Raw genomic sequence first — 18,005 nt, 5'->3', positions numbered from 1 at the left:
GAGAGGTAGTTCTGCTTCGGCAGACACAATAAACATTTGAAAATGTTGAAAATGAAAGCGTAGCCATTGCTGCGGCTCTGTCTTGACTTGTTACGGCTCTGTCTTTACAAACGCAGGCTACTTTGGCGGTATCGTTTTGGGGAGGCTTGACGTATTTCCGCTTTACGTACATCCCAGTGGAGAGCGTGCACTGTGATACGTCTCCTCCTTTGACAAAAACAGCTTGTGTCCAATAGGATTTTAGGGAAGAAGAAAAAAGAGCAGACCTGAAAGTAACGAGTACTTTTCAGCCTTCCTAGTCGAGTAAAAGTAAAAATATTTGTCTTGGAAATGTATTCAAGTAAGAGTAATAAGTAGCAAAGAAATCTAATACTCAAGTAAAGTACAAATCCTCTGGATATGTACTTAAGTACAGTACTCAAGTAAATTTACTCCGTTACTGTCCACCACTGCATACGAGCACATACGGGATGTATGTGTTCCCCCCCGACTGTTACTGACTGTTACTGACTGTTTACGGCTTTTGCAGGACACATTTCTCGTTATGGAGATGCAGGGAGAGAGAGAACTAATCAGCTGCTTATTTAATTTCAGAGGAAGGCAGAAACAAGGCTGTTCTTTATATTGGGTCCAAGAGAGAGAGAGAGAGAGAAGGTGATACTGAAGCTTGGCAGAGTTTTTCGTGTCCTTTTTCGGCCCTTGCAGTAAGAAAACCTCTCAGGCACCTTGGGTTAATGCGGCCGTATCAAATGGAGGGACAGTGTGGCCGGCAACAGAGAGAGGACTTGTTACCAACTCTGTGGAGGTTTAAAGTCAATGATGTTGAAAAGATGTGGCAGCTCCTAGGAGGAGTGCGGAGAGAGGTGACCGACATCCAGTGAAAGGACTGTCTCAATAACTTGAGGGAAGTGGAGTGAAACAGAGGCGATACGAAAGAATGAGGAGGCCGAGGCCTGAGGGAGGCGTGTAAGTTGGAATAAATGGAGTGGCCCAGATTAATATGAGCGTAGCGGCGCGATGGGGGCGCTGTGAAGTGGCCTAGAAGGGTGTAAGGGATGCCCACCCGCCGAGCCCGGTCCGTGAACCCTCAGCAGCAGAGCCGCCGGACCACAGGTCGGCTGGAGGGCGTCACGGAGGGAGTAAATGCTTGTTTACGGGTCCGTCCTCCTCGGCGCCAGGCGTGATTATGTAACAAGCGAGGGAAGGCCTTTTCGCAGGATGCTTCCTGCTCATCCCCAGCTGCCCCTCCAGGGAGAAGAGATTGCAGCGTGTCGCCTCGCATCAGCCTCAGACCGGGCGCTCCTCAGTCAATCACGGGGACGTACCCGACGCCCCCGGCTGTGTGTCAGAGTGTAGGCCTGACTAGAGATACTGCAGAGTAATCAACCGCCGTTTATGGCACAAAGGACGGCAAAACAACCTGTCTTTTGCGTGGATAAACAAGCATTTTAAAGTGTCCCCTCCCTCCTGTGCTCACAAATCTTCTCCCTTGCCACCGGCCGGCACCCATCAATAATAGAAGACCTATTTTGCTTGCCTGACAGACAAATTGATGTCTAGCGTGAGTCTGTATCTGCAAGCAATTTAGGTGGAGCTGGTGACAAACCCGCAACGCGGGAGGGGTGCACTAAAACACGAGATCTGTCCTCCCTCAGAGAAGTGCCAGGGCACAGGCTGATTTATCCCTCGGTCTGATGCGATGGAGAAAGAGCCAGAGAGACTGCAGAGTTAGATCCAGGTCAGGGAGGATATAAAACGTCCAGCTGCAGCATCCCCTCGCAGGCCGTGACCTCCCCCTCGGCAGAGAAAGCGAGTCCCGTAAGCATCACGGTCTGCATCGCCGCTCTTCCTATTTGCAGAAACCATCTGCCCCTCCTCTCCTGCTTTAACAACAGGAAACTCCTGCTAAGTCTCTCCGGGCCGTCGCTCCGACACGGTGGATTTCCAGATGATCTGGGATTTGCAGATACTACTTTTGGCCGCGTTATCTGTGTAACCTGGAGGGGGGGATTCGGGATGCACGTGGGACCTATCTGTACCACATGCAGAGGTGTCAAAAGTATTCACATTCATTACTCAGGTAGAAGTATAGAGTTTAAAAATACTCCTGTAGAAGTTGAAGTATCAACTCAAGTTTTTTACTCAAGTAAAAGTATAAAAGTACTGGTTTCAAAACTACTTAAAGTATAAAAGTAAAGGTAATGTAAGGGGAAAAAAAGCCATTAAGGACAAAAGCCATTGAATATGAATGCATCTTAGTATAATGCAAATATATTAAAGAACCATATATGTGTACTATTGAGCATTAACATGTGTTTCAGAGAGCAGGAGATATGATGACTAGTTACCTATAAGTATTGTAATGGTGCAAAAAGTCAAACTTCAGAGGCATGTTATCATTTATCCTAACCTTTATTGGAATTTACATCCAAGTTTAGTTGCAGGAATCTGAGGGAACGGATGTAAGAACAAAACTGGACAAGAACATCTGAAACAACCACAACCAAATTCACTCTATTCGGATGGAGCAATTTAACTGGATAGTTTAAAGGCCGAAATGAAATAGAGTAACGAGGCTGTTTTTAAAATGTAAGGAGTAAAACGTACATATAATTACGTGAAAATGTAAGGAGTAAAAGTAAAAAGTCGTCTGAAAAATAATTACTCCAGTGAAGTATAGATAACCAAAATTTAAGTAAGGTAACGAAGTATTTGTACTTCGTTACTTTACACCTCTGTACCACATAGGAGATAATTGAGGGTTGCACCTCAGACTTTCACACGAGTCCCCCCTCTGTAAGCCAGGGGTCTCGGAGCAGGACAGAAGCAGAGGTTGGAGGCCGTGAGGAGAGAGTGAGCAGACACAGGAGACATGTTGAGATGAAGGCTGAGTTGGCAGCTGCAGCTCTTGGCGTGGGAAGACTCCCTTAAGCTCCCTTTTTTCCCCCCTATGACTGCAGCCTGTTTCTCCATAGGCAGGCGTTTGAAGTGGCTTTCAGATACCTCTCAGAGTAATAGCAGCCACATGGGCCCCGAGCTTTGAGGCATCACGGCAGATAAAACCGGGGGCATATCTCCGCAGTTTTTCCTTTTCGCTTCAAGTTAACATTTGCACCCTCTTCACATGATGGCATATCAGCCGTGGAGATTATATATAGTGTTTAATGCAGTGTAACTTCTTGGCAGCAGCCTGAACTTCCTGTTTCGTGGATGAGTAAGCTTCCCCCCCCGACTGTGTGTCTTTTGATTCACATGGACGTTATTTATCTGCAGCTAAAAATACAAGTTTGTCACCACTTTTCCGAGAAGGTATGAATTCTTTTCTGATCAGTCTGTTCAGAAATAATTTGGGCTTTTCTCATTGAACCATTCTCTCCGTCACTGCCCAGCCCTTTGCTGTTGAGTGTGAGTCACGCAGTTTATGGCGAGGCTTCGAGATGATTTGTAGATCCGAAGCGAGTCTGAAATGCCCCATTTCATTACTCTGTGGTTTCCTCTGCAGTATTTCAGTATAAAATGATTGAACCATGCTTCAGTATGAAATATTGTTTAAGTATTTTTCTTTAAAGAGACAAAACGTTACTGGTTGTGTAATTATGTTTGAAATTTTGCTTATTTTGAAGTTTTGCAGAACAGAAAATTCCTTTGAATTAAGGAATATTTCTCAACAACTTCACGTCTTTTGATGAAGTCATATTTTTTTCAAATACTCCTCCTGATTTTGGAAAAATAGGAATAAATTCAGTCAGATATTGTCAACAGACCCTCCCTTCATTCAGCCTCCACACTCCAGTTGTGCATTGGCGGTGATCCGGCGAAGATGCCGGATCAGCTCCCCGGTGTGAAACGCCTGATATGCCTTTCCACACCGACAGCTTACACAGCACTCATTTCATCTCTGTGGAGGAGGTGTCAAACCTGGTGCTACTTTTTTTCTCCCCATTGCATTTCCAGCTTTCTTGTCACTTGGCTCGGCGCTGAGACAGCAGGCCTGGAAGTCCCAGTCTCTGTGACAGCCTGACATCATCATCTCTGTGGAGTCTGCATTCATCCTCGCACATCCGTCATGCCGTTCTGCAATAACAGATCACACAGCTGTGCTCTCGACCGTGTTATGCTTCTGTTATTACCAGAGATGTAACAGCCAAAGAACACAATGTTAAGCCTCTGCACTTTTCATATAACAGGGTGGGATGGAGTAGAATACGACAGTGGCAGGATACACGAGCTGTGTGAATGGAGCTGGGGTCTTCTGACACTTGAAATTATCAATGGACTCAATTAAATAATCTGAGGTGAATATATTTCTTTTAAACCGCTGACAATAAAAGCTGATCTTGATGGTTTAATGTATATCCTTTTAGTCAGCCACAAGATTCTGGATCAGCACAGTTGCCTACGGTCCTAAAGATTGCTCTCTTTCAACATGACTTCAGGTTCTGATAATGTCCAAATGATAAAGGCATCTATTGGTAGTTCCATGTTCCATAGATTATGAAATCTTCAGCTTCTATTATATAAAACTGTTACCATAAAAATATAAAAATATAAAAATCGTACTCTTAGAGCGTTGAACTCTGCCCACAGTGTCTTCCAACGTGTGATGAACTCATCTTCATCCTGATTTCAAGTTTCTTGTTGATCCTGACTTAACTTTTCTAAAACTTTTGGGAGGCATCACATTCAACATGAGGAAATTGGGGTTTTTTTTGTTTAAAGAATTTTCAGTTTCAACCTTTCAGATGTTCATTTTATAGCATTTTTTAAATAATTTTTTTACTTTTTATTATCTATGACTATCTTTTAGTCAGTTTCAGAATCAAGGCAAGGCCAACACCTGCAGCCACCAGCCCGACCACATGGTTCCTCCTGCAGGTGGAGAGCCCACAGGAGGCTGAACCCATGTGGCCTGTTCAGAAAGCACCCAACTGGACTCATAAAGGTCCTGCCAACGGCCCCTTCTTTAAACCCGGCTCTAAGGTGGGGCCTTCTGGTCCAGGTGAGGCCGCGCCCTTCATAACAATACACTGAGACGCCCTTATGACCCTCCCAGAGGGAATTGCCTTGGAGGACATAGGTCCAGGGGTCATTTGGGCATGAAAACAAGTCAGACACAGGACATGCTGGAGACCTTACATTTCTTGGCTGGCCTGGGAACACGTTGGCGTCATCGCCTGGTGGCTGGAGAGGAGTTCTGGGTACTTTTGAAACATTTCTTTAGTTCATGACGTGGCTTCAAAAAGACCCTTTTGTGCCGGTCAGACTTGCTTATTCTGCTGATTCTGCTGAGTCTTGTATCTAAAAGTCTGGTGTATACCGGGTCTCTCCTCAGTAAGGATGAGTCTCCTGCTGGATGAACTGGTGGCATCACCTCCAAATAGTCCATGAGCCAGAGCCCAAAATTTCTCTTGTCAGTACCACTCGAGGTGAGAAAACTTGCTTATAATTTTTGAAAATTACACTTTAGATGCTGCTGCATATCCGGGTTTAGACTCATGTACAGGATATCTGTCAATGTTTCAGAATATTGTCTTTGATATCCTTTTAAAGGGGATCTTTTAAGCATTCATTCAAGCTAAGATGTGAATCTTTCTGACCAACATAGAGGTCACTGCAGCTCTTTAAACTATAAACAACACACATTTTTACACAATTTTCGCCTAAACGATATATACTATATTTTAGCCCTGTGTCATCTAGGAACAACAGAGACACAAAATACAAAAACTGGAATACTCACAGGACCATTAGGATTCAGGAAATGTATAATATACCCACACATCTTAGCTTGAATGAATGGTATCATTTTAAAGGGGACCTTTTAAGCAAAGACAATATTGTGAAACATTGACAGATATCCTGTACATGAGTCTAAACCAGGATATGCAGCAGCATCTGAAATGTAATTTTCTGAACTTCATGAGCTGATAACTATAATACAGCTGCCACTCAGGAAGGGTTATCAGACCAAAATATCATCTACAGACATGGATATTTTCAAACATTATAAGTAAGTTTTGTCACCTCGAGTGGTACTGATCTCTGGTCTGGCACATGGACTAACAGCTCGCTGGTGTTCCGGTGCAGCCAGAGGGAGCCCGCACGCTGCACCGCCGTCCCGGGGACTCTCCTCCACCCACACACGTCAAGTTAGACACTATAACCTAATATATGTCACTTCCGGTGGAGAAAAGACATTACAGATTTAAGAGAGATTAAAAACACACGTGAAGTGGCTCAAAAGTGTTGCTTCTTGCGATTGAGTCACTTTTCACCATAAAACTGTTGCTTTTAGGTTAGTTTAGTTTATTTCAGTCATCACAAAAAAAAACAATAAAAATAAGATAAACGTCAAAATAGCTTTTACAAAATTAAAAATAAAATAAAAATGACAACAAGGAAACGAATACACTGTTCAAAGAAAACATTACAAAAAAGTTACCAATATACAAATAACATCTAGACCGAAAAAGGTGTAGGCTGAAGCAAAGCTTATTCAGTGCCTACCCTCAAAAGGATTATTTAAAGTAATGAAATAAAAGCAAGAAGTAAGAGATAAGACTGCCAGTAAAACAAATTGCCTCCATGGGGATAACAAAGATTCCTCGAAAAATAAGAAAGAAAAGAAAAGGTGCAGTCTACATGTTTCCTTCATCCTTGAATAATCAAATAAAATCACCAAGTAAATGAATACCCAAATCAACATAGTAAGCATCTCCACTCATTACTTTGGTATAGAGAAATCACCCTTTTTTTCAATGTTTTTTTAAAATAGGGTTAAGGTTCTACTTGATTTCAAATCCCTCTCCAACTTATTCCACTGTAGTTCATCTCAGTTTGGTTTTGGTTCTGATTTTTGATTTCCTACATATGCTCTCTCCTCTGAGGTTGTAATGGCTTTGTCTTAAATTAATCATGTTTTGGATACATTTGTATGCTTAAGAAACTAAAAATAGGCACTTGAAGAAGTCAATTTCCAGAAAATGTTGACCATGTATTTCCGCTGCTTTCTTTGAAACGAAGACACATTCCTGGCCGGGACTTTACTCTGAAGGCCGGCCGCCCTCGGTTCCTGCGCGCTGCGCGTTTTTCCACACGCTTCCAGCTCACAGAGGAATGCCGCGTTCCATTTGTCCTCGGAAGTGGGGATTTCCCAGTTCCCAGTCGGAATTTTCAACTGGAACGCCCCTCGAAGTGGGATTTCCCATTGGGAAAGTGGGAGAGTCTTCACCACCCCCGAGTTCACATTCCAAGATGGCTGCCCCGGTTGTAAACAGTAGAAGAGAGCTCTGTAAAAATTCCTAGCACTTCATTCTAGTTTTGGTCACACTAAATCAGTCGTATACAAGTATTGTTCGGCATATATATGCTGCTATAGTGTAATTTACATTTTTCATGTGGTATATGCCAACTACAAACTTGTTTACCTACTTTGTAACTGGAACGCTGATAACTCGGCTGTGACGTCATTCCCAGTCCCGAGTTCCGACTTCCGAGGTAAATGGAACGCAGCATAAAGGCTGATTCATGGTCCCGCGTTACACCAACGCAGACCCTACCGCGTAGGGTACGCCGTAACCCTACGCCGTAGGCTCTGCGTCGATTTAACGCGGAATCATAACTCACTCAGGCTTTAGAAAACGCGCAACTGATGCGGACTGGCGGAAGAAGAGGAGGAGGCGGCGGGGAGGCCAGCACACTGGACGTCCCGACACAACGGGAACACTTTTTTTTTTCTTTTTAAGGAAGGAAGGAAGCTGGAAAAGTGCAGGCACATAAATGCGTGCTTGAGCGCGTAGGGCATTGTTTCTGCGAGAGCCCTCTCTGGCCGCCCGGAGCCCGGACGGCAACAGACCTGCCTCTCCTTGTTGCGGCCGAACAGTTTCTGCTGTCCAATGAATGGAGTTGCCTTTTGCCTTGTTGGAATACCCCCGTACTCGGAGAACCAGGTACGTTACCCCGGCTGGCACCTTTAACTCGGTGCCAGGAGGTTTGTGGAGAGAGAAGCGCGTCGGTCAGAGAGCGTGATTTCCTAAGAGGCTTAACGAAACTCTAGTTTACGCAGCCCAGTCCGGGGACGCCCTCATGGACGGGCTGTGTTTGGGGGAATATTGGCTTTAACGTGTTGCAGCAACTTTTTACTCAAAGTTGAGCAGCCGAGAGGGTTGTGATCCAGAGCTACACTGAAAAAACTCAAAATCTTAACAAGAATATTTCTTATTTCTAGTTAAAATGTCTCTTTTTTTAGTAAAAAAAATATCATTACACTTAAAACAAGACTCATCACTGGAAAAAACAACAATTTTCACCTGTTTCAAGTATAAGTTGAGCAGCCGAGAGGGTTGTGATCCAGAAATACACTGCAAAAACTCAAAATCTTAACAAGAATATTTGTCTTATTTCTAGTTAAAATGTCTCCTTTTTAGTCAGAAAATCTCATTACACTTAAAACAAGAGTCAATACCAGAAAAAATAACGTATTTGACAATTTTCACCTGTTTCAAGTAAATTTTCACTTAAAATAAGTAGAAAAATCTGCCAGTGGGACAAGATTTATCTTCTCATTACAAGCAAAAAAAATCTTGTTCCACTGGCAGATTTTTCTACTTATTTTAAGTGAAAATCTACTTCAAACAGGTGAAAATTGTTGTTTTTTCCAGTGATGAGTCTTGTTTTAAGTGTAATGATATTTTTTTTACTAAAAAGGAGATATTTTAACAAGAAATAAGACAAATATTCTTACAAGACTCATCACTGGAAAAAACAACATTTTTCACCTGTTTCAAGTAGATTTTCACTTAAAATAAGTAGAAAAATCTGCCAGTGGAACAAGATTTTTTTTTTTTGCTTGTAATGAGAAGATAAATCTTGTCCCACTGGCAGATTTTTCTACTTATTTCAAGTGAAAATGTACTTGAAACAAGTGAAAATTGTCAAAAAACAAGTTATTTTTCTGGTGATGACTCTTGTTTTAAGTGTAATGAGATTTTTTGACTAAAAATGAGACATTTTAACTAGAAATAAGACAAATATTCAAAATATTCCTCAAATATTTTGAGTTTTTGCAGTGTGTGCACGCCAGGGTTGGGTCAGGATTTTGCCGGGACGTCCCGTGCAGGGACGGTGGCTGCTCCTCCTTTTGAATGTTTCAGACAGGCGTTCAGGTCATCAAAACAGTCGTTAGGTTGCAGCAAAACTGGAAGATTGGGAAGGTATGACCTGGAGAGTGAGCATCACAAGACTTCTCAGACACTTAATCTACTATTCCAGCCCCCTGGTCCTCCTTAGATGCACCAAACTATACCAACATCTATCATTTATCCATGCAAAGAGGATCTTTTGAACTCATCATCAAAAAGAAAAAGCTTAGTCCCTGGTATTTGTTTAACTGAATCCTCGTTCAAGAGGCAACGCATACCCAGTACCTGCTGGTTTGACTGAAAGCCTGTTTATAGAAGCATTTATGTCATAGTGAGGCTATGAGGTAAGATATGTCAGCCCGGGCTTTGATCTGCTCGATGGAGACATATGGTGTGGTATCCTGGTCTGGGACTGTTTAAATGCAACCTCTGAAGTTTTATTCTCATGCACGGTGACTGCAGATGCAGAGATAGCTCCCACCGCTCGTCCTCCCCTGTACGAGCACACTGAGCTGTGTCTGTGTGTGTGTTTGTGATAGGGCTGCCAGTTTGTGTTTACCCTCGTCTCTGCGCGCTCAGTCTTTCTGTAATTAGGGATCTGTGTGTTTTTGCTCTCCCTCTTCAGTCTCCCTTTATCTGTTGTTGTTGAGTTTAACCCCTACGGCAAAGACTAACATTTCTTCCTCTGTGATGGAGCCTCTGTGGTTGTTTGCGGCTGTGAGAGAGTGGCACACTGGATTCTCTTTAATCTGGCCTGTAAAGATGAAACGGGTCCGTCGTAAACAACTGCCATGTATGAATCCCCATAACTGCTGTTATAATCCAGAGGAGTTTATATCCTAAGTGCATGATGCTCTTCAGTTCTGCTCAGCTCGGCCCCTGACCTGCATCTACTGTATGAGTGTGTTATTTGTGAGGTTATGTGTAAGGTGTAGGGATGGGCGGTATGGACTAAAAAATGTATCACGATAATTTCAGGCATTTATCCCGATAACGATAAAAATGACGATAAAAAAAATACCAATTCAACTCCACCTTTTTAACTATAAATCTATCACCACATTCAGTCTTTGGAACCCCCAAATCACTGCTCTAAAAGATACTAAATGCTACTAAACTACACCAATTACATTGAATTAATAAAAACCAATAACATTTCTTTCTTTCTTTCTTTCTTTCTTTCTTTCTTTCTTTCTTTCTTTCTTTCTTTCTTTCTTTCTTTCTTTCTTTCTTTCTTTCTTTCTTTCTTTCTTTCTTTCTTTCTTTCTTTCTTTCTTTCTTTCTTTCTTTCTTTTCTTTCTGGCTCATTTCTTTCTTCCTTCCTTCCTTCCTTCCTTCCTTCCTTCCTTCCTTCCTTCCTTCCTTCCTTCCTTCCTTCCTTCCTTCCTTCACGTACGTTGTGCGTGGATTTAACGCAGAACCATAAATCAGTTTTACACAAAAACGTCATCAAGGGGAATTCATCAATATCGTTTTTACCGCGAGATGACAAATTCTTATCGTGGGGAATTTTTTTGACGGTATATCGTGAACGGTAAAATATCGCCCATTCCTAGTAAGGTGGTTCTGCCCTCCGTCCAGGAAGATGTGTGTTTGATGAGAGCAGTAGTGATGAAGTCCAGGGGGAGTGTTGTAACGCTGTTAGTGGTCCTGCTCTAATGTAGCAGCGCGGCGTTGGCGTGTGAGATCAATAGAGGCCGAGGGAAGGGCGAGCCCTGCTCCTGATGTCCGCCGCTGCATCCAGACACGTGATGTCAGAGTATATCGATGATGGGAAACACGAGAGTGCTTTTATGAATATTTTACATGGAGCTGGTCGATGTTTCAAGCCCCTTGTTCTGTCCCTTTGCGGTACGTGTTTGTGCTCTAATACAGTCCCAACCTTTTTTCCTTGGAGCCCCCCTACTTGTGTCTAAGACCAGCCAGGCCCCCCGACCCGTACGTACTAGAACCAAAATAGTCTTTAATTGAAAAAATGAACATGAATTATGTTTTTTTTTATACATTTCTCTTTGGTTTACTCCGTATACATATTACTTTGTTTTTCTCCAATGTCACCAATGTCACCAACATCCTCAGTGTGGAAGCTCAGAGACACAGGAACACTTACCTTCAGAAAAAAGTATTTTTTAAACCTGTGAATCAATCCTAAATCTTAAAAAGAATTCATTAGATTATTAACATGTGTATTTTTCACAAGCCCCCAACAAATAGACCAATTAGGTTACATTTTTAACATCATCAATGTATAAAATACGCACAAAAGGACATAAAAATATTTCTGAAAAATGTCTCTTTTAATATGAGACCAACAATTTTTAACATTTTTCCTTTAACAACCTGTCGGAGTAGATTAAATGTTGAGTAATGATATAATAATAAGGAATTAAATCATTTCCTGTGTTTGTCACCAGTGTATTAAAAACACAAAAAATATTCAAGACATTCATAAATTATTCCTAACAATGTCTTATTTCTCATTCGCAAATATAATTTTTACAACTGCATAATTTCAAAGCAGACAAAGTTTCGCGCCCCCCCAGAGATCTCTGGCGCCCCCCCAGGGGGGGCCCGGACCCCAGGTTGGGAGACACTGCTCTAATAAACCGCCAACTAAAGCAGCAGCCTCGTCCTGCAGCCGCCTCCCTGATTTCATCCTCTTAACGACACGCTGTTTCGTTTTCTGATCCCCGTCATATCTTCCTCTGTCCCTACTGACGCGAGAGCAGCTTTTCAGACGTTAACAGACTGTGTTTGGGACCTGGTGTCAGCTGACCAGCGACAGAGCAGTCAGCAGGTCCAGAACCAGGTCTGGGTCAAGGAAAGGACCTGGAATGGAAACAGCTGTAAGATGCTGCGGAGGAAAACACTTCAGTGATCATTAGCTTGATGTCTTCTCCTCAGTGCAGCGCTGAGGTTTGGAGATGCGATATGAGGAGCCGGTTATTTCCTTCCATCTTTAATCAGTGGGTCGGGTTTCACGCAGGGGATGAGATGGATCTGCGTGGGGGATTTTTATGATGGGAGGAAGAAAAGTCTGTTCATATTCAGAAGTCAGATCTGATCTGTGACTTGCTTTAAGAAAACTGCTTTTGTCTGGAAAATACCTTCACAGACATTAAGATCCTTTAGTCCACTTATATAATAAATACAATACAACTATAATACAAGTTAATCTATTCGAATGAAATAAGATTGTAAAATATTTGGTCATAAAATGTGTTAGGCAGAATTTTTGTATAATGTCGGTGATATTCACTGACAAGTACAATGTTAGATAAAGCATGCACCACTATACTGAAAAGAAATGTATAAAACAGATATTATTACACAGAGTAACTGACACGGGCATCACATCTTCCTTCCAGTGCAGCAGCTTCTCGTATATCTGGATGTTCAGCTTTTCACCTATAGAAATGAAAGTTGATACTTTGACTTTATGCTTTTCTATCTTTATACAGTATCTCTGAGGTGCAGCTATATGATAATGATGGAGCAGCATTGCATACTTCAACCACATGTAATCCTTTACTGCCAACTCCCCTTTACAGGTGTTTAGTTTCATAAGCAACGAGGCAACGGATGGTCGGTTCTTTTGGTGTGTTTTTTTTCTGCTCCTTCAGGATGCGCTGGAGCAGCTGGACGTTAAACCCGTTTAACTGCTTTCAGCTCTCGTTGATCTAATGTGAACCGAGCCACGTTAGCTGGTCCTCAAGTGCTTTACTTTCACCGTGCAAACATTTCAAATGATCGAGTTACATCAGTTTTTAGGTTTTCTTCATTATTCTTCCCCAGAAGTGTTTAGAAACGGGTTGTGATTCCTGCCGAACTTGTTGTCGGTCCATATTGATTTACTCTGAGAGATGAGTCAAAGACCCTGTACACACAAACAGTCTCGGACGACTCCAGCAGTTTTTCTGCTTATTTGTGGAAATTTGATTGTGCTGATCTACATGACGGATGGGATTTACCGTAATCTGCCCTTTTCTACAAACAGTATGAGATGGTGAAGTTGCAACCTGGTGCTCCGTCAGCAACATGCAACATCCTCAGTGTGGAAGCTCAGAGACACAGGAACACTTGCCTTCAGAAAAAAGTATTTTTTAAACCTGTGAATCAATCCTAAATCTTAAAAAGAATTCATTAGATTATTAACATGTGTATTTTTCACAAGCCCCCAACAAATAGACCAATTAGGTTACATTTTTAACATCATCTGGTTCTTTAGTCATAATTTTAAACAGTCAAGCTCATCTGGAGAGGATAAAAAAAGTGTTGTTTTTTTTAAGTGTTCAGTAACTAAACAACCATCAAATAACTGTTATCTCAATCAGATAATTGATCATGTTACTGATATCTCCACCCTGCCAGAACATCCAGCAGGACTAGTTCTTCCTTTGGGTGAGCTCAAAGTTGGAAGATGGGACTTATTTTGATCATCATTTATTGCAGCTCCAGCAGGAGAAGATTTTGACTTCTTGTCCTCTTATATTCCTCGTGCTCCGGGGAAGTGATAATGGAAGTTTATTCTCATGTCTATCATCACTTTATTTCAAAATCCACCTCTTTTGACAACAATGAGCTGATACTGTGACAGAAGATGTTATTTCCAGTTTAGATGCAGTTAATACATCTGCAGCACTCGCATGCTAATTAACATATTCCTGAACACAAAAGTGAATTATCGTTCACCAAAGTCACCTTTTTAATTCCCACTTGTCCTCAGTTCTGAAGGACTCGGATGTAGAGCCATACACGGACTTTGAGCATCGCGCCTCGGCCCGTTAACACCATTATAACGTCTCACACACCTTCACACCTCCACCCTCCCGCTTCGACACCGTCGCCCCTGCTGCATTCCTCCGCTCCGGAAACAACAGCTGCACCGCTTTGCATCCACACTGATTAACTCGGTGTGTGTGTTTGTGTGTGTGTGTGTGTGTTGGCACACACGGGCAAAAGCACAAGTGCTCACAAACACTGACACTTTAGCATGCTGGCGTCCCACCTGGAGGGTCAGAGCTGCGCTTCTATCTCGTAACCTTGGTTCAGGTGGATAAGGAGACGGTCTCACACACACACATGTCTCACACACACACACACATCAGCTCTGTGGAGAATTGTACTCTTTTGGCCTTCGCCTTTTTGTGTTTACACCAGGAAAGTCCTTGATGCTGTACAAACACGAGGAAGCCGGTTTTTAGGTGGGCGAAGGACATCAGTCATCACTGACCTTGTTTACTGTGGGAAAAGAGGAGTGGCTGCCTGCCGTGCAGCTCTGCAAAGCCTAATGGCTTCTTATTGATCTCCCTTTACTCGCTTTGACGTGAACATGCCATGCTCGGAGGAGTCCGTTATGGTTTTATATGTTAATAATTATAGATGCATTTCTTGTTTTCCTTGCCCTGGATTTGTCCTTTCTTTTCCCAGCTGGTGGTTTCCATGCAGCGTCTGACGTGCAGCCGCTGGGTGGTTTGGTTGAAACAAAGGCTCCCTTAGAAACAAATGAGAGCTAATTAGATTCAGCCCGTTGATGGTCTGCCAGGTCTCAGTGCCTCTTTGTGTTTGTGCCTGCAGAGACGCTGGAAATGCCTCGGTGCGCTGCTGCTGTACAGTTCAAGACGCTCTGCATACATCGGGAACGGATAGCGAGTCGGGTCTTGTTCAGAAATGCAGACTTGACTCTGTCTGTATCTGTTTGTGGGATCGGCCTCGAGGCAGCCAGGCATGGCTGGAATCGGGGTCAAGGTTCAGGGGTTACCCCCCCGTCCCTGCTTGTCTCACACTTGGCCTTCAGTGAAGAGGCTAAACAGGCAGGAGGGGACTGCTGTCACCGTGGGCGTCAGGGGCCGTCGGGGTTAAACGGGGCCTCACATCTGCCTGGCTTGCATTGATTCAGATGATCTGATTCTGGATCTTGATTCGTCTCCTTCAAATTCTGATATAGTTTCGCCCTCAAATCGAAACCCGTGATGCGAATAATTCATTCAACGTTTATTCAAAATAAAACACTGGCTTAAATAAATAACATCTCCAAAACTGCAGCTATGAAATCAATAACTTCTCTGTCAAAGACTAAAGACGTTTGCACACACCAGAATATAAAAGCGCTCTATACATCCGCAGACATTTTAAAGCCCATTCAAATAAAGTTAGAGGAAATAGAACCGAATTTAATCTTCTGTTTAATTAAATCTATCAAACTTTCCACGAGGATATGAATTATTGGCCGGTTTTGACTCTGCAGCCCAGATCTTTAGTGGAATTTTTTATCAGGTAAACAGATCTCGTACTTGAATTAATCATATAATAACTATTTTATATTTCATAAACAAAGATATTAGTTTACTTAATTGTGTAATAAAAAAAAAGATAATATAGATAGTAAAATTAGTGTGTTTGAGGCAGTGACATCAGATCTGCTGCTGTCACAACAAGACCGACTCAAGTGTTTGCAAAAGCATCCGTGCAGGTTAAATGCTGCACGTTACCTGCACTGTTGCTGTGATGTTACCTAACGAGGACCTCTTATCAATGCAATTTTAATGTGTTCAGTTATGCCAATGTTTTGGCAGTAAAGAGGATTCCCCCTGCAGGACTCAGTTGCACATGTGCAGGTTTATCTGGCAGGCAAAAGGCCGTCTGTAAACGGTGAGAAAGAGAACACTGATTTTAGGTTTCATTAATGAAAACTACGGTGGCCGACAAGGGCCAAACGCACTGCAACGGCCTAATGCGTCTCAGTTAAGGAAAACGGTTTCAATTACAGAAACGATTCAAATTCACAAACTCAAAACGATGTACAAAACGAGGTACAAAAAGAGGAACGTGGTGCAAATGAAAAAACGTGCTGCAAAAAACAAAGACAAATGCAGCATCATCAAACGCGCTGCAAATAGCGAAAGGATGCAAAGCATTACGAGATGTTTCTTTATTATTTTTTTACACCAGACGATACAATGTACAGCGTTGTACACTGATATAAACATCGTATATAAATATAGGGCAGATAAAAATCACATTACCGTTCCCGCTGTATGTTTAAAGTTTAAACCATGGATGTAAACACTGTGGTTCAGTCAGCTGCGCCCCCTGCAGGTTTGAAGCACTTCCGGTTGTAGTGACCGATTATGAAGCGTTTTTCTTTTGAAGATGGTTTCTTGTTTTATATCGTTTTTTGCTTTGCATCGTTTCTCTATTTGCAGCGCGTTTGATGATGCTGCATTTGTCTTTGTTTTTTGCAGCACGTTTTTTCATTTGCACCACGTTCCTCTTTTTGTACCTCGTTTTGAGTTTGTGAATTTGAATCGTTTCTGTAATTGAATCGTTTTCCTTAACTGAGACGCATTAGGCCGTTGCAGTGGGTTTGGCCCTTGTGGGCCACCGTAGAAAACAGCTCAAAACTGTACATTTAACACAGCATTGCACCGCTAAATTCCCAGACAGGGGAAAAGATAAGAAGATCATAGGATTTTTCATGAAATCACCTCAAGTACCGGTATTACTTTGAAGGGTTTCCCCACTCTGTAAAAACTTCTACAGCAAACACACGCTTGTCTAACATGAGTCTGCGCTCCGTCTCTCGTATCAGTAAAGATGCTTTGTGGCCGTTTACAGTATAAATGGCAGCGTGCCAGCAGTTATCCAGCGTTAATGAACTGTAAACGGGAGGTCACACGCAGCGGCGCTTCTCTGGGGTTACTGCGCTGACTCGCTGACCTCTATCTTCGCTTTCACAACACGACGCTGCAGAAGGAACGATGTGCGAGAGCAACTGTGGGAACAGTCTGTCTTGGGCTGTGTGAGCAGACTCGCAGGGGAGAGGGAGGTAATTTCGTCAGCTCGGCAGAATCACGAGAATGCTGGGAAGATGCGGAGTGTTGTGTTTCGCCCCGATGCCAGCAGCTTGAGCACAACAACTTCTCTGTTTGCATGTTCACGGAGACACTCGGGGTCGTTGTCCCTCCAGGCCGCGCAGTTGAAAAGGAAAGCTTGATGCCTCTTCAGCTTGTGTTTGTACACTGACACTAAAGTATTAGCTGGAAAACACCGACCTTAGCTGAAAGGCTTGGGATAGAGGCATCGGGTGACGCGTGGGCCTTCGGGTTAATTTACTCCCACTCCGTCTGAGACGAAGCCCCCAGGTGACCACAAGTTACAGGAGAAAGACGCTCTTCCACTTCAACGTTGCATGTCCTCTGTAACCAGGGGACACAACTTAGAAGTTCATATAAACATGAAGATCGGCAGATAGGTGAAGCCTTCCCAGACTGAGATACATCTGTTTGTTTGTGATAACTTTCAGGAAGCAGTACTTCAAAATGAATAAACATGATGTTACTTCACATTCAAGCAGCAGAAACTTCCTTAAAGGTGAAAAAAATATTTAGTAAGTCTGACAAAATGACTGGATGAACCTAAAATCACTTTTTCTTCTTTTAATAACAAGTACACACTTTTTTAATCATGATTTGATTGATTATCTAATCATCAGCGTTTGCATGTAAGTTTTCTAAGGACTTGCATGTAAACACTACAATAAGATTGATGTGTGTAATTAATTGTTCATTATCCATTAATAGTAAAATAATATTGTTCATCAATATCCAATTTCACATCGCGATAAAGATGCACTGGAGACCCGTTTGTCGTTCCACCTCCACTCTCCAGCCGTGCATTCACAGTGGCCCACAAAGCATTACGCTGAAGATGGTATCTTTTCTCTACGCTGTGTTTTCTGGTCCTGATTCAGCAACTGGTTCTGGTCACTGACCGTGCTGTGAGGAGGTAGATACCGGCCCAGCTTCAGCTGGAGAAGCCACATGCAGGTTGCTGAATACAACACAAGTACTTTTTCTGAGTACT

General features: G+C 42.6%; 1 protein-coding gene across 3 annotated transcripts in view; it reads left to right on the top strand.

The window, feature by feature from the left end:
* arhgap23a (Rho GTPase activating protein 23a) overlaps window positions 1-18,005 on the top strand; it is an 87,364-nt gene that overhangs the window by 11,287 nt on the left and 58,072 nt on the right. The window contains exon 1 of one of the 3 annotated variants that reach the window (XM_061712257.1): window positions 7,662-7,949. The exons of the other annotated variants lie outside the window; for them this stretch is intronic. Within the exon in view, the coding sequence (XP_061568241.1) occupies window positions 7,896-7,949 (54 nt within the window). The 5' untranslated portion in view covers window positions 7,662-7,895. Of the gene's footprint in view, window positions 1-7,661; window positions 7,950-18,005 lie in introns of those variants that run through there. 3 annotated transcript variants of the gene reach the window in all.

The sequence above is a fragment of the Cololabis saira genome, chromosome 21 (assembly GCF_033807715.1).
Source record: "Cololabis saira isolate AMF1-May2022 chromosome 21, fColSai1.1, whole genome shotgun sequence".
In the NCBI taxonomy this organism is placed as follows: Eukaryota; Metazoa; Chordata; class Actinopteri; order Beloniformes; family Belonidae; genus Cololabis; species Cololabis saira.
Note: the sequence above shows the minus strand (reverse complement) of the source record. Positions and strands in the feature narration are given on the sequence as shown.